General features: G+C 41.9%; 2 protein-coding genes across 4 annotated transcripts in view; one reads left to right on the forward strand and one right to left on the reverse strand.

Annotated features, from left to right (window-relative positions):
• fancm (FA complementation group M) overlaps positions 1-13,499 on the forward strand; it is a 69,088-nt gene that overhangs the window by 7,491 nt on the left and 48,098 nt on the right. The window lies entirely within an intron of this gene.
• LOC112256446 (heme-binding protein 1) lies at positions 1,022-13,099 on the reverse strand. The gene is made up of 5 exons (XM_024429717.2): positions 12,497-13,099; positions 3,776-3,870; positions 2,164-2,305; positions 1,870-2,053; positions 1,022-1,326 (listed from the first exon to the last, which is right to left on the reverse strand). The coding sequence occupies exons 1-5, from the start codon at positions 12,732-12,734 to the stop codon at positions 1,155-1,157; spliced, it is 831 nt and encodes a 276-aa protein (XP_024285485.1). The 5' UTR covers positions 12,735-13,099; the 3' UTR covers positions 1,022-1,154.

A 13,499-nucleotide genomic window follows, 5' to 3' on the forward strand; every position in this document is an offset into this window, starting at 1 on the left:
GAATTCAAGCCTATCAACTCCAGAGATTAGGCTGGTGTAACGATGTGATGTGAAATGGCTAGCTAGTTAGCTGGGTGCGCGCTAATAGCGTTTCAAACGTCACTCGCTCTGAGACTTGGAGTAGTTGTTCCCCTTGCTCTGCATGGGTAACGCTGCTTCGAGGGTGGCTGATGTGTTCCTGGTTCGAGCCCAGGTAGGAGCGAGGAGAGGTACGGAAGCTATACTGTTATACTGGCAATACTAAAGTGCCTATAAGAACATCCAATAGTCAAAGGAATATGAAATACAAATGGTATAGAGAGAAATAGTCCTATAATTCCTATAACTACAACCTAAAACTTCTTACCTGGGAATATTGAAGACTCATGTTAAAAGGAACCACCAGCTTTCATATGTTCTCATGTTCTGAGCAAGGAACTTATACGTTAGCTTTCTTACATGGCACATATTGCATTTTTACTTTTCCAACACTTTGTTTTTGCATTATTTAAACCAAATTGAACATGTTTCATTATCTACTTGAGGCTAAATTGATTTTATTGATGTATTGTATTAAGTTAAAATAAGTGTTCATTCAGTATTGTTGTAATTGTCATTATTACAAATACATTTTAAAAATCGTCCGATTTAATCGTATCGTTTTTTTTTGTCCTCCAATAATCGGTATCGGCGTTGAAAAATCATAATCGGTCGACCTCTAGTTTCTAGATCTCATCTCTCAGATATAAGACAGACACTTCAAAACAAACTTCCAGTAGATGTTTTTCCCTGTCTGAATCTGTAATTCAATGTGTTTATGGGCTAATAGCATTAAGGCCAAATTCAATGTTTCATCAACTAATTTAATATTTTTGGGTCCTAAAATCGAATATCTAAGTGATCCTTTGTATGACCATCTTAAAACAATTCCATATGTTAGCTTAGTAGAACCCCAAACCCCCCCTTCCAGGTTTAGACTCTAGAGGATTAATGGACCCAAATGATGCAGCCTTGCTCAGAACTGGTAATAAGGACCTTTTTCAGCAAAGTCCCAAAGTCTCTTCTCTTTCTAAAGTGGGAAGGGGTTTCCATTAGGGGTGAATCGGTAGGGTCAGATAAGGACGGGGTGTTGGGTGGGTCAAGTTCAGGAGGAGAGGTCAAGGTCAGGCTGGCCCTCAAGGCTGCTCCAGGAACCAAATCTCGTTCTGTCGGTTTACCGCCGCGGGGTTTGTGTAGCCGGCGACAATGAATGAGCCATTCACGCATATGGCGGGGGAGTCGAGCACTTCCGCCATGGTGCGAATCTCGTTGATGATGGTCACCTCGTTCGTAGCACCAGCGAAGGCCCTGGAGCGAGAAAGGGGCACATAGGAATTTAATGAGATTTGATTCAAGTAATGGAGCTGTGCGTTTAAGGTATTTTAACCTCCCTACCCATTCTGCTGTATAAATTCCAATGAGATTGTCCAATACAATATGCCATGAAAGTGAATGTCACAATGGGCTAAATGGAAACACGACTGGAGCCACTTTGTCTTATTTGGAAGCATGAAGCAACTGTATGATGTCTACAAAAAGTGTTGGAGTGGTGGCTGATTGACTGAAATAATGTCAATAACTTTAGCTAGTTAGTCTCTCGTGACTGACTTAACAAATGTTTGTGTCCAATAGAGTAGCTAGCTAGTTACGTACATGCGATTTGGTTCCGAGATTCCCAGTAAGCTAACTTCTTGGCTAACTGCAGGCCGAAACAGTTTGCCAGAAACTGAACTTGTTCATGCCTCAAACTGACAAAGTGGCTCCAGTAATGATTACAATTTGATGTTAATGTATCTACTTCCATATTGTATTGTCATAAAATGTATCAGGCAGCACAACATAATCGCCAACCTTGTGTATACAGTAGTGGCAGGCCATTCGTCAATGCTTATTTCAGTGTCAGAAGGCTGGGGTGGCTGGGCTTGGTATTCTGTGGGCAGGTAGTAGGCCACAGTGACGTCACTGGACAAGACAGAGTGGTTCTCGTCCGTGCGGATCACCGTCAGGATAGGGATGGTCATACCCAGGTAGGTACCTAAGGACAGGACACAAACAACCAAGAGTCTGCAGTAGATTTGGCTAAACAAGGATGATGTTTGAAGAATAAAGACTCGATGACAACTGTAAAGGCTGCTTTGGACTCACCTGAGGAGTTCTGCTGGCAGATGTATCTCATGAGCTTCATGAAACCGTAACAGATGCTCTGCTCGTAGGTGTCCTCGTGAACCGTGATACACGCCCAGTGGGCCTTCTCATAGTGGCGTTTCTCATAAAGCACGTCCCCACACTGTATAGACAGACAAAGGCTCAGGCTCATGGATTTGGCTGAGTCACTATTAATGATGCGTGGTTCAGCGGTTTGTTCACCCGCCCGCAATTGCTAATAACCCATCGAGTGGCCCAGCCAGAGACCGACTTGAACCTGATCAAACATCTGAGACATGAAAATAGCTGTGCAGCGATGCTCCCCATCCAATCTGACAGAGCTTGAGAGGATCTGCAGAGAAGAATGGCAGAAACTCCCCAAATACAGGTGTGCCAAGAAGACTTGAGGCTGTAATCGCTGCAAAAGGTGCTTCAACAAAGTACTGAGTAATGGCGGCGAGCTTTACACCACTCCAGCCGAAACTTGACATTGCATCTTAGGCTTGTGTGCTCAGCCATGGAGACCCATTTCATGGATTTCCCGACGAACAGTTATTGTGCTGATATTGCTCCAGAGGCAGATTGGAACTCGGTAGTAAGTGTTGCAACTGAGGACACCGTGAATCTTGGAGGAGGTGGTGTGGGTGTGCTTTGCTGGTGGTACTGTCTGTGATTTATTTAGAGTTCAAGGCACACTTAACCAGCATGGCTACCGCAGCAACCCCATCTGTTTTGGGCTTAGTGGGACTAACATTTTTTTCAACAGGACAATAACCAAAAACACACCTCAAGGCTGTGTAAGGGATATTTGACCAAGAGGGATCAGATGACCCGGCCTCCACAGATGACCCGGCCTCAACCCAATTTGGATGAGTTGAACCGCAGAGTGAAGGAAAAGCAGCCAACAAGTGCTCAGCATATGTGGGAACTCCTTCAAGACTGTTGGAAAAGCATTCCAGGCTAAACTGGTTGAGAGAGTTTGCAAAGCTGTCAATGACAAAGGATGGCTACTTTGAAGAATATCAAAATATATTTTTATTTGTTTAACACTTTACTACATGATTCCATTTGTTATTTCATAGTTGATGTCTTTACTAGTATTCTACAATGTATAAAATAGTAAAACAATGAATCAAAACCCTTGAATAAGTAGGTGTCCAAACTTTTGACCGGTATTGTAAATGTACAGTACATAGCTACCTCAGTTAGCTTGTATCCCTGCACATCAACTTGGTACTAGTACTGCCTCTATGTAACTTATTTTCTGCTCCTTAGCTATAGCCATGTTATTTTTTTACACATTTGCTGTATTCCTCGGTGTCACTATTTTGGCTTTTCTCTTTAACTCTTCATTGTTGGAAATGTACCTGTAAGTAAGCATTTCACTGTTAGTGTACATCTGTTTTCTGCAAAGCGTGTGACAATTGCCTAGAATTTAGTGAATTGTCCAATAATAAAACGTTTATAAAATTAGCAGACTTAGTGTAACATACATTTTTAGTATGTGTGATCCCTGCAGCCAAACAGGACCACACATTTTACAATGAGTCTTATTGCTGGGCTGGCAAAGTAGATATTGTTCGTTGGTGAATTTGTCAGAAGATAGACTTGCCTTCTCCTTATGAGTGATGAGGGTGAAGGGCACACGCTCCCGGTCGTGTTGTCCATTGTTGTTGCTGGTGATCTGCTGGATGGGCTCGGCCATGTCTGTTTGAGATAAAAACAGACTTGGTTCATTTTTATCGAGTTGCTTCTAGTAGGGTCGTCATAGTCCAGGACCTTCATGTTTTTGGGTAAGAGTGGGGAATTTTGCAACCCGAACTTCAAGCACAACAAATGTGGAGTTAAGCTGTATGCTTGATGACAATGCTGTAGTGCTACTAACAAAACACCCCATTTTCTTACATTTCCGATCCTGACTTGGGCTCCATAGATTCAGAAAAACGTTGTGTTGTCTGCCAACCTGCCTAAGAGGTCAAACTAGTTGAGGCAGAGGCCAAGGTGCTGAAATATAGACCCCTATGGCATGACTGTAGCTAGTAGTAGTACAAGAAGTATTGGTTTCCTATTGCAGTCTATAGACTATAGTCGCCATTCCCAAACTAGGGGTCGTCCGATATAAAAATGGGGTCGCGGGAGAATTTCCAAAATCCTGAAGGGAAATATATACATGATTTTGAGAGACAATTTTGTGTGGTGAACCTTAATCTAATAAATTATTCAAATTTGAAAGATAAAATTAGATCACTTGAATCATTCCCACGGTGAACGGCTAGGCCTGCTATGCTCTGAATCCACACACTAGCGAACAATGCCTCCCTTCCCTCGGCTGTGCATGTTTATAACAGAAAACAGCATCAGTAAGTTTCCCACATGAGTAATGACTGCTCGCCTCCAAAGCTTGAAAGAGCATTTTGGTACCTACTTCCCAAACCGCTTGACTATGATCATGGCTCAGTTGACATGCCGTTAAGTGAAATCGAACTGTCAAGTGGCCGAATGCTGCTGACAACGTATTCACTGGTCACTTAGGAGTTTGTGTTTGATTCAAAGGGAATACCTGCCGCCTCCCTCCGTGCTTTAATGCAGCGGTCAAAACTAATGGGAAACTAATGAGTGTTCAAGACAACTGGGAACTCGGGAGAAAGGAAACTAGCTGTGGGAAAAATCTTTTGAACAGTCATTCAACTCTGGCCTCATTTTAGAGCTCCGACTTTCCGACCTGAAGATCAGTGACGTCATGATTTGACCTTGTGTTCCCAGTTGTCTTGAAAGCACCATAAAACTCATGGTACCCATCGCCAGCTCATATCTGTGTGAAGCTGGATTCAGTGTGCTCGCCTGCATTAAAATCAAATATCGATCCATGTTAGATGTAACGCCAGACTAATTTCCAATTGACTGTCATAGCCCCACATTTAAAAGTATGTGACGGTGAGTTGAGAAGACAATCAGAAATAATGTTAGTTTTTCAATTGATGGCCATTACCCCAAATCAAAAAGTAAATATTGGTTGTTAATTACATTAATTACATTTCACATGGTTGGGGTCGTGAGAATTTTCAGATATCAAATTGGGGTCGTGGGTCAAAATAGTTTGGGAACCGCTGGCCTATAGTGTTTAGTCTACAGTAGGCTTGGGCAGTATCCAGATTGTCATACCTTCATATCGACCTTGTGTCATCCCGGGATGTTTTGCAATACCGGCACTGAACACAAGGGGCACTAATTTCATACCCGACAGCCTCTGGAATCCGAAGGTTAGCAATGCTAACAAGTACATGTAAAATCCAATAGAGAATGCTAATGAGCGCATTGGAAACTTTTTACAGTTCTGACCTAAAGTATTTGCAGGACAGACATCCCAGCTCATAAAATATACAAGTAACAACAAAAATGCTACTCAGTTTGCTGCATGCACAAAACAATTAGACATCAAGGCTCTTGATTCAGGAGGGGTTTCTCTACTGTTACCAAACAAAGCTTGATTTGGGAAGAAGCTCACCACTTAGCATGATAGCTAACTAGCTACTAAATTAGCAAACCAAATGCACAACTGCAGGGCATTTAGAACACTTTAGGCAGGTAACTTAGTTTAAGTTACGATATTAACTACGTCACCTGGCGCATGCTGCACAACAGTGAGTGACATGCAAGGCGCCGTTCTCTCGTCGTTGTGTGCTTAAACAAATACCACTGACTGGGAACTACAGGTAAACTTCCTAATGTGACCGGTGAAATGAAGAATGCAATCTTCTTTAGGCTTGCATAAGTTGACTGCAGGTATTTACTTAAAGTAGCTATAAATAAATAAAAGTATATTGTGTGTGTATTATACCACCCAAGCCTATAAAACTGATAAACTGGGTAAATCCAGATGTATCATAGGCCTATTCTCAATACAGGTGAATGCATATTCAATAGAAGTGTGCATGCATTGAGTTATTTAGCTTTTTTTGGGGCTGACGTCATCATCTGTAAAGCCATGAAAATGTGTTTCCCTTCCATGTAGCACTTTTTATTGTACTCATCAACATTTGCATAGAAGTAGATTATTTTATAATTCCCCATGACAGAGGAAGAACCATTACGCCGGTAATATGGGTCAGATCTTTAGAAACCGGCAGTTTGCTGCATTAATGGTGCAAGCATGGCGCTAATAAATCTGTGCTCTGGAAATAATGGTACAGCAAAGCCTTACAATAACTAAAAAGTAATTTAATATAGGATTTACTCCATGTCGCACAGCAAAACTATTTAGTTGCATGTGCGGCAATGTATCCCACTCCAACTATTTGTAGCAGATAAGGTATCGGCTAATGGCTCTATTGTCATTTCAACACATTAGGCCTACAACTTCAATAGAGAGCAGATGGCCAGTAGATGACTAAGATGGTGGGGTGATGTGCATGATCATACATGGGTGACTCATTATGACTGTCCCCTAATATGTTTGATAAGGAGGGTCATTGTTTCTTTAAGTGCCCCTTAGAACCAACTTCTCTGGTTTAAAAACAGCATATATATTTTATTTGTTATTTAGCAGATGCTCTTATCCAGAGTGACTTATTTTTTATTTAACTAGGCAAGTCAGAACAAATTCTTATTTACAATGATGGCCTAGGAACAGTGGGTTAACTTCCTTGTTCAGGGGCAGAACAATTTTTTTTTTACCTTGTCAGCTCAGGGATTCGATCTAGCAACATTTCAGTTACTGGGCCAACGTTCTAACCACTAGGCAACCTGCCGACATACAGGAGCAATTAGGGTTAAGTGCCTTGCTCAAGGGCACAGACAGAATTTTCGCCTAGTCGGCTCGGGAATTTGAACTGGCCCAACACTCTTAACTGCTAGGCTACCTGCAGACATGAGTCAGAAACATTCATTCTAGTGTCAAAATTGGCTACAAAGTGTAAATAGGATAATGTTGGTCATAAAGCCAGTCTCATCCAAAACAGAGTTTTGTGAGCTCGTCACAATTTACTAGAGGGCTGGATTACAATCATGCCCAGTGCCCAATAACACGAGAGAATAGGGCTGGGCCCTATATACCATATTTGACTAAATACTGTACGGCTGCACGAGTCGTATCAGATATCTAATTGCTATTGGGTGGTGCTTATTGCAATTGCAATTTTTGAAAATTTGGTAATTCCATCAGATATGGTTTAAACAAGTGTCAGGGTAGAGAACAGTAATTCTAAAATGAGATCTGAACGAATACATGGTGTACTAACTGAATACAAAACCAAATGTTATACTAGATTAGCGTAATAATCCACGAGTGAGCTCTGTTTCAACTTCTCCCTTCATTTGTAACCATAAGCCTAACTGTCTGCAGCCCAATAGTGTGAAAGATCTCTCAAACACAGATGACCTCTAGTGTATGAAGGGGTATTGTTCACATGAGTGCTAGGCTATAGTACAGTATAGCCTAATCTTTATTAGTGGAAATATGTTTATTGACATTTCTATGTACAGTTCAGAAACTCCTTCAATCGAGTGTTGCGCAAACCAAAGTGTAGTCTGTCAGTGTTTTACTATGGTGGTATTACAATGGACACAGACGGGAAGATCTTAATAAATTGACTAAAACACCTTTTGAGCACCATTCAAAGCCCAAGAGCGAGTGGGGGAGTGGGCAGAGGTTTACTGTACAACATTGTAACCCACAGTATTTCAGGACAGGATTTAATAGCCCAAGCTTTCCCTTAACCAGATCAGGTTAGGCTATAGCTTATCTGTTAAGCCTTTTAATGCCTCAACGGCGGCTCCATGCTAAGTCTCAAGTTAATTAGTCAGAGGAGAGAGGGAACAGGCAGGAGTCCCAGCCAACTGGAACTCTATAAGCAGCATACCATAACTCAGTGTTCAGCAGCCTACACATCCAAACAAAAGGGCATTAATTTCTAACCTGTGGCTTTGACACAAGCCTACTTCAATCTGGGTTGTGTTTAGGGCTGGGTGATATGGCCTAATAATCATATCTTTATTTTATTTTATTTTTTTCTGACTTATGGGCGATTCCCGATATATACAAAATTATGTAGACACCCCTTCAAATGACTGGATTTGGCTATTTTAGCCACAGCTGACAGTTGTATAAAATTGAGCACAATGCCATGCAATCTCCATAGACAAACATTGGCAGTAGAATGGCCTTACTGAAGAACACCGTGGCACCGTCATTGGATGCCACCTTTCCATCAAGTCAGTTCATCAAATTTCTGCTCTGATAGAGCTGCCCCGGTCAACTCTAAGTGCTGTTATTGTGAAGTGGAAATGTGTAGGAGTAACAATGGCTCAGCCGCAAAGTGGTAGGCCACACAAGCTCACAGAATGAGACCACCGAGTGCTGAAGTGGTGGGTTGCAACACTCACTACCGAGTTCCTAACTGCCTCTGGAAGCAACGTCAGCACAAGAACTGTTAGTCGGGAGCTTCATAAAATGGCAGAGCAGCCGCACCACAAGCCTATCACCATGCGCAATACCAAGTGTCGGCTGGAGTGGTGTAAAGCTTGCCGCTATTGGACTCTGGAGCAGTGGAAACGCGTTGTATCACGCTTCACCATCTGGCAGTACGATGGACAAATCTGGGTTTGGCGGATGCCAGGAGTACGCTACCTGCCCCAATGCATAGGCCAACTGTAAAGTTTGGTGGCAGAGGGTTAATGGTCTGGGGCTGTTTTTCATGGTTCGGGCTAGGGCGCGTTAGTTCCAGTGAAGGGAAATCTTAACCCTACAGCATACAATGACATTCTAGATGATTCTGTGCTTCCAACTCTGTGGCAACAGTTTGGGAGAAAGCCCTTTCCTGTTTCAGCATAACAATGCCTCCATGCACCAAGCAAGATCCATACAGAAAATGGTTTGTTGAGATTAGTGTGGAAGAACTTGACTGGCCTGCACAGAGCCCTGACCTCAACCCCATCGAACACCTCCAGGATAAATTGGACGCCGACTGCGAACCAGGCCTAATCGCCCTACATCAGTGCCCGACCTCACTAATGCTCTTGTGGTTGAATGTAAGCAAGTCCCTGCAGCAATGTTCCAACATCTAGTGGAAAGCCTTCCCAGAAGAGTGGAGGCTGTTATAGCAGCAAAGGGGGGGGGGCAACTCCATATTAATGCCCATGATTTTGGAATGAGATGTTCAATACTTTGTCATGTAGTGTTTCTCTAAATAAGCTTTCTTGTACAATTTAAAAGGTCAAATACACTGCATTTGACAGTCAGCAATAATCTCTAATCAGAGCTTGTGAAATTATACATAGAATAATTAAATGAGTGGGTTTTATAGTTGAGGGCTAAATATAAGCCTATGAAAAATGCATTAAATTTTCCCAGAACCATGCATAATGCACATTCAATAATAATGACTAACTTCTTGTAGCAGGCATTAGAAAATAGACACAGGTATCAAACACACGTGCTAGTGAGTAGCCAGCTAAATTGTTTATACTTCAAGTTTAGCCAACTTGGATCTATTTGCTAACAAAGGTAGAACAGTTGCATTGTTATGAACACATCCTTCTGTCTCCAACTGTTTGAAAAGCATGCTTGTCCACTTTCTTCAGATGTGAAATCAAGTGGCCTACCTTTCTCCGAATGAGAGTTGCCAATTCCTTTATATAATTGTGTTTTATGCTTATCGATCATCTATAAAACAGACTAGACAGCTAGAATAACAGTCTTCTGCTAAAATGCTGCTAGCGGAACCGCACGAGACAAACCAAGCATATATTTTCCAGAATCTATGTTCATTCATACTAGTTTTTAGTAGTGTCTGTTCTACTCGCAATTTGAGGAGTTGAAACATAAAAAGGTTGAATTCTTTATTACAGTAAAATGTCTCAATGTGTTTGTTTCTATATGACCGATTTTCTGTTGGACCAAACCTCAAATGCAAATAGCGAGTTCAATCCGCTTGTCAGAGAGGAAAAAGTGATCTCTCATCTGTTTTTCTGTAAGTGGCTTGGTGTGTGTGTGTGAGTGAGAGAGAGAGAAAATTGGAAGGTACACAGCCTACAAGCTATTGCACAGAAGACGCAAAAAAGATGACCAAAAAGACAACAAGTGAACATAAACGCTCATAAAATAAAACTTTATTCTTACAATAGGCTTTTGGAATATAGTGTCAAAACATACATTAGAATTAATCTAATTCATTTGATATCGCGCAGCCCTAGTTGTGTTCATTAGGCAATACATTTGAGAAAACCAACTCAAAAACACAGAGGGGCTGTGGATATGTCCAATAATGTTTTAGTAGTGTGCCCTACTGAACACAACCCGACTGCAGGATTGAATTGCTAGAATTGAGATAAAACAGTGATACTAGTCATGCTCAGAGGTTTTGGCTCGACTCTGGCGTGTTCCCTACTGAACATACATACTTTTCTACTGGACTGTAGTGGAGGGGATACCTAGAATGTAGACTGAACAGCAGTAGTACTATTTAGGCTCAGAGGTTTTGACTTTGCTCTGGGGACAGCAGCATAGACAGCCCAGTCTGGGTGTACCCTTTCAGCCCTCTGTCATTTTGCTGCCTGCTGCAAACACAGTCTGCATTCCAGACGACCTAGTAGGTCAGGCACAATTTTGCTCCGTTTCCTTTCAGAAATATAAGCAGTTTTGGGTACAAATCGGGGTTGCAGTACAGCCAGCCATCTGGCTTGTGTGTGCAATAGGGGGCCTGTCCTTTGTTTTACTGTACATGCAGACAGGGGAAATTGGGTCACTCAGTGTTGTTGCCTCATGTTAACCTTACAGGGGTGTTCAATTCAGGACTACATATTCACATTCTCCAGAACAGAACAGTGTCTTTCAACCTGGGATTTTTGTAGGCTGTGTGGCAGGGATCATCAACTAGATTCAGCCACGGGCCGATATGTTTTTATTCCCCCCTCCCTCCTTTTCCTTGAGGATGGTCGGGCGGCAGGAACATGATGGCAAATTGACCTCAAGAAGACCAAAATATGTTTGACAAAAACAATTTCAAACCTTGCTTACATTTGTATACGATCACGTTTCTTTCTATTATGCATGGGAATACTTGAACAGATGTCTTAAATAAAAATCACCTGGATCTGATTTCCAGGTGTTTTTTTTTATTGGCTCAACTTGGGGGGTAAAACCATCCACAGGCTAAATTTGGCCCATTTTTCAGCTATTACTGTTCAATTCTGCATTATTATTTTTTTCAGCTGGGGTATTCAAACAGGAGTCAGCAGAGGTACTGCAGAGGCTCTGTAAATGTTTGTTTTTTTAAGTGGAATTTTCTTTTATCAAAACTATCCATGCCTGTCATCCCCGCGAAAACAAACACTCCCCACTGATAACATTACAACCTAACGGTAAATCTTGAATAGGGGGCGGTTTGACCTCAACATTCACTGACCCCTGATCAGTCCTATTTCCCTCTCCTTGTATGCACATAAATTATTGTCCCTCAGGGATGAATACAGTTTTATTGAAATGTAACTCTTTTTCCATTGAGTTTTTCCACTGACTTGTCACCAGACCATTTTCCCACCTTCAAGATTTGTTAGGAAAACTATTTCTTAACCGATGCATTTCTTAAAATGTCATTGGCATAATGTGTTGAAGAGATATGAACAGTGACCCCGCATGCGGATGCCTGCCAAAATGGCTTGCAGAGTGGTAATCTGTTGGATCAGGGTTTGTTGAGGGGCAAAAGGATCAGGGGCTTTAAGTGAAATCTGTCATGTTGCTGCTACAAGCACTCATTTTACTAGACTAGCCCCTCATTTTCACACATGACATTAGCATTTCACAGCCTAGGATTTCATGTAGCTCTAGTACATTATACATATTTTATACATTTCAGTGTTCCTTAACTAGCCTAGTGACAATAGTACCGTTTTTGTGAATGTATACATTGTCTTGAGCCCTGATACAATGTGTCCCGTTTCTTGGCTGGGACACAGCACATTACCCACAATGCACTGTTTTGACAGCCGTCAACATCGACGGAGAGTTTAAACAACGTCGACAATGGTTTAAGAGGTTAATGATGATCACTGTATGTCTATTTGTGGAAAAAAAAGTAGCGTCTGGCACCCTGATGACGTCGACTACAGGAATAGTTCGAGTTCGCGGCAGATCTCTCACGCAGAACTAGGTCAATCGATGAAACGGGAATAAAAACAAAAGTAGCCAACTTTGCACAATTGTTGTCACAATAAACGGTGTCAACCGTTTTGTTTATACTGTCCATATAGCATTGCCCCAACATAATTGCCCATACAAAATCCACTACTTTCTAAATTCGAACTGCACAGTGTGTGCTCTAAATCCCAAATGCTTTACCTCGAGGCACTTCGACTTGGTGTCCTCGAGCAGCGTCCTGCCAGTAGCGCAGCAATCGGTCTTGCTGCCCTTCGTCCTCCATCGTCTCACTCTCCTCTTCCAGACTTCCATTGCCCGAATCTGACAGCTGGTCTTCCGAAAAAGATTCCAGATCCTCTAGCGTGATCGTCCCAAATACGGATTCGTCTCCACCATCGAGTCCACCACCTCCATTCATTCGACAATTGCCAGGATGCATTCTCCACTCTTGGAAAAAAAACTTAAATAAACGTATTTCAAAGCAAATGTGTACTGTTGGGTCTAAAGAAAGACAGCTTTTGGTGGTAAATCCGAGCGCGTTCCAGTCACAATCCGAAGCGGGAAATTCTGATCTGGGTTAAATCCGATTTAGGAAAACTTCAGGGCCATTTTTGCTCTAGTCTTGACGCGCTCGTTTTTATTTACACAGCTGTGCAACCTATACTCTATTTACAGAAACCATTTCAAACTTATTCTACTGAAGTTCTTAATCGTCGAAGACTGCAAGACAAATACCTTGCCTGTCATAACGCGCTGCTTTCCATAGGCTGGTGAACCTATCTTGACGTTTATAGATAGTGGAACAAACACCACATGACACCTGGCCACTCCTACTGCAAGACTTGATAAAGGCTGAAGTTCATTCACCTGAACATCTTTTCCTGAATTCAGATGTTCTGCGTTCCCTTTGTCATTAACAATTGCTATTTTTTTTTAAATCGGGTAGACAGTAAATTAGGTACAAATCTTGTTTTGCACATAAATCAGAGTGGGATGGTGTTTGATTTCAGTAACTGGGAGAATTGTTTCTCTCGCACATCTTTGGCCAGAAATGCATATCATTAATTAATTATCTTGAGTCCATTGAGTATGGGAGATGGGAAGGGACATGGTTATTAAAGAGTGATAGAGAATATGCTGACATGAGGACATTTTATATAATATTCTGCTCTGTAATGTGATACATGGGGCACACTCAAAACCA

Source organism: Oncorhynchus tshawytscha, linkage group LG08 (genome assembly GCF_018296145.1).
Source record: "Oncorhynchus tshawytscha isolate Ot180627B linkage group LG08, Otsh_v2.0, whole genome shotgun sequence".
Classification (NCBI taxonomy): Eukaryota; Metazoa; Chordata; class Actinopteri; order Salmoniformes; family Salmonidae; genus Oncorhynchus; species Oncorhynchus tshawytscha.

Bases quoted from the DNA above. Each gene is read 5' to 3' on its own strand.
- LOC112256446 (XM_024429717.2), bottom strand. From the start codon at position 12,734: ATGCATCCTGGCAATTGTCGAATGAATGGAGGTGGTGGACTCGATGGT. The intron at 2,306-3,775 runs GCAAGTCTATCT...CTGTCTATACAG, and splicing joins TCATCACTCATAAGGAGAAG to TGTGGGGACGTGCTTTATGA. The intron at 2,054-2,163 runs GTGAGTCCAAAG...TCCTGTCCTTAG, and splicing joins CTGCCAGCAGAACTCCTCAG to GTACCTACCTGGGTATGACC.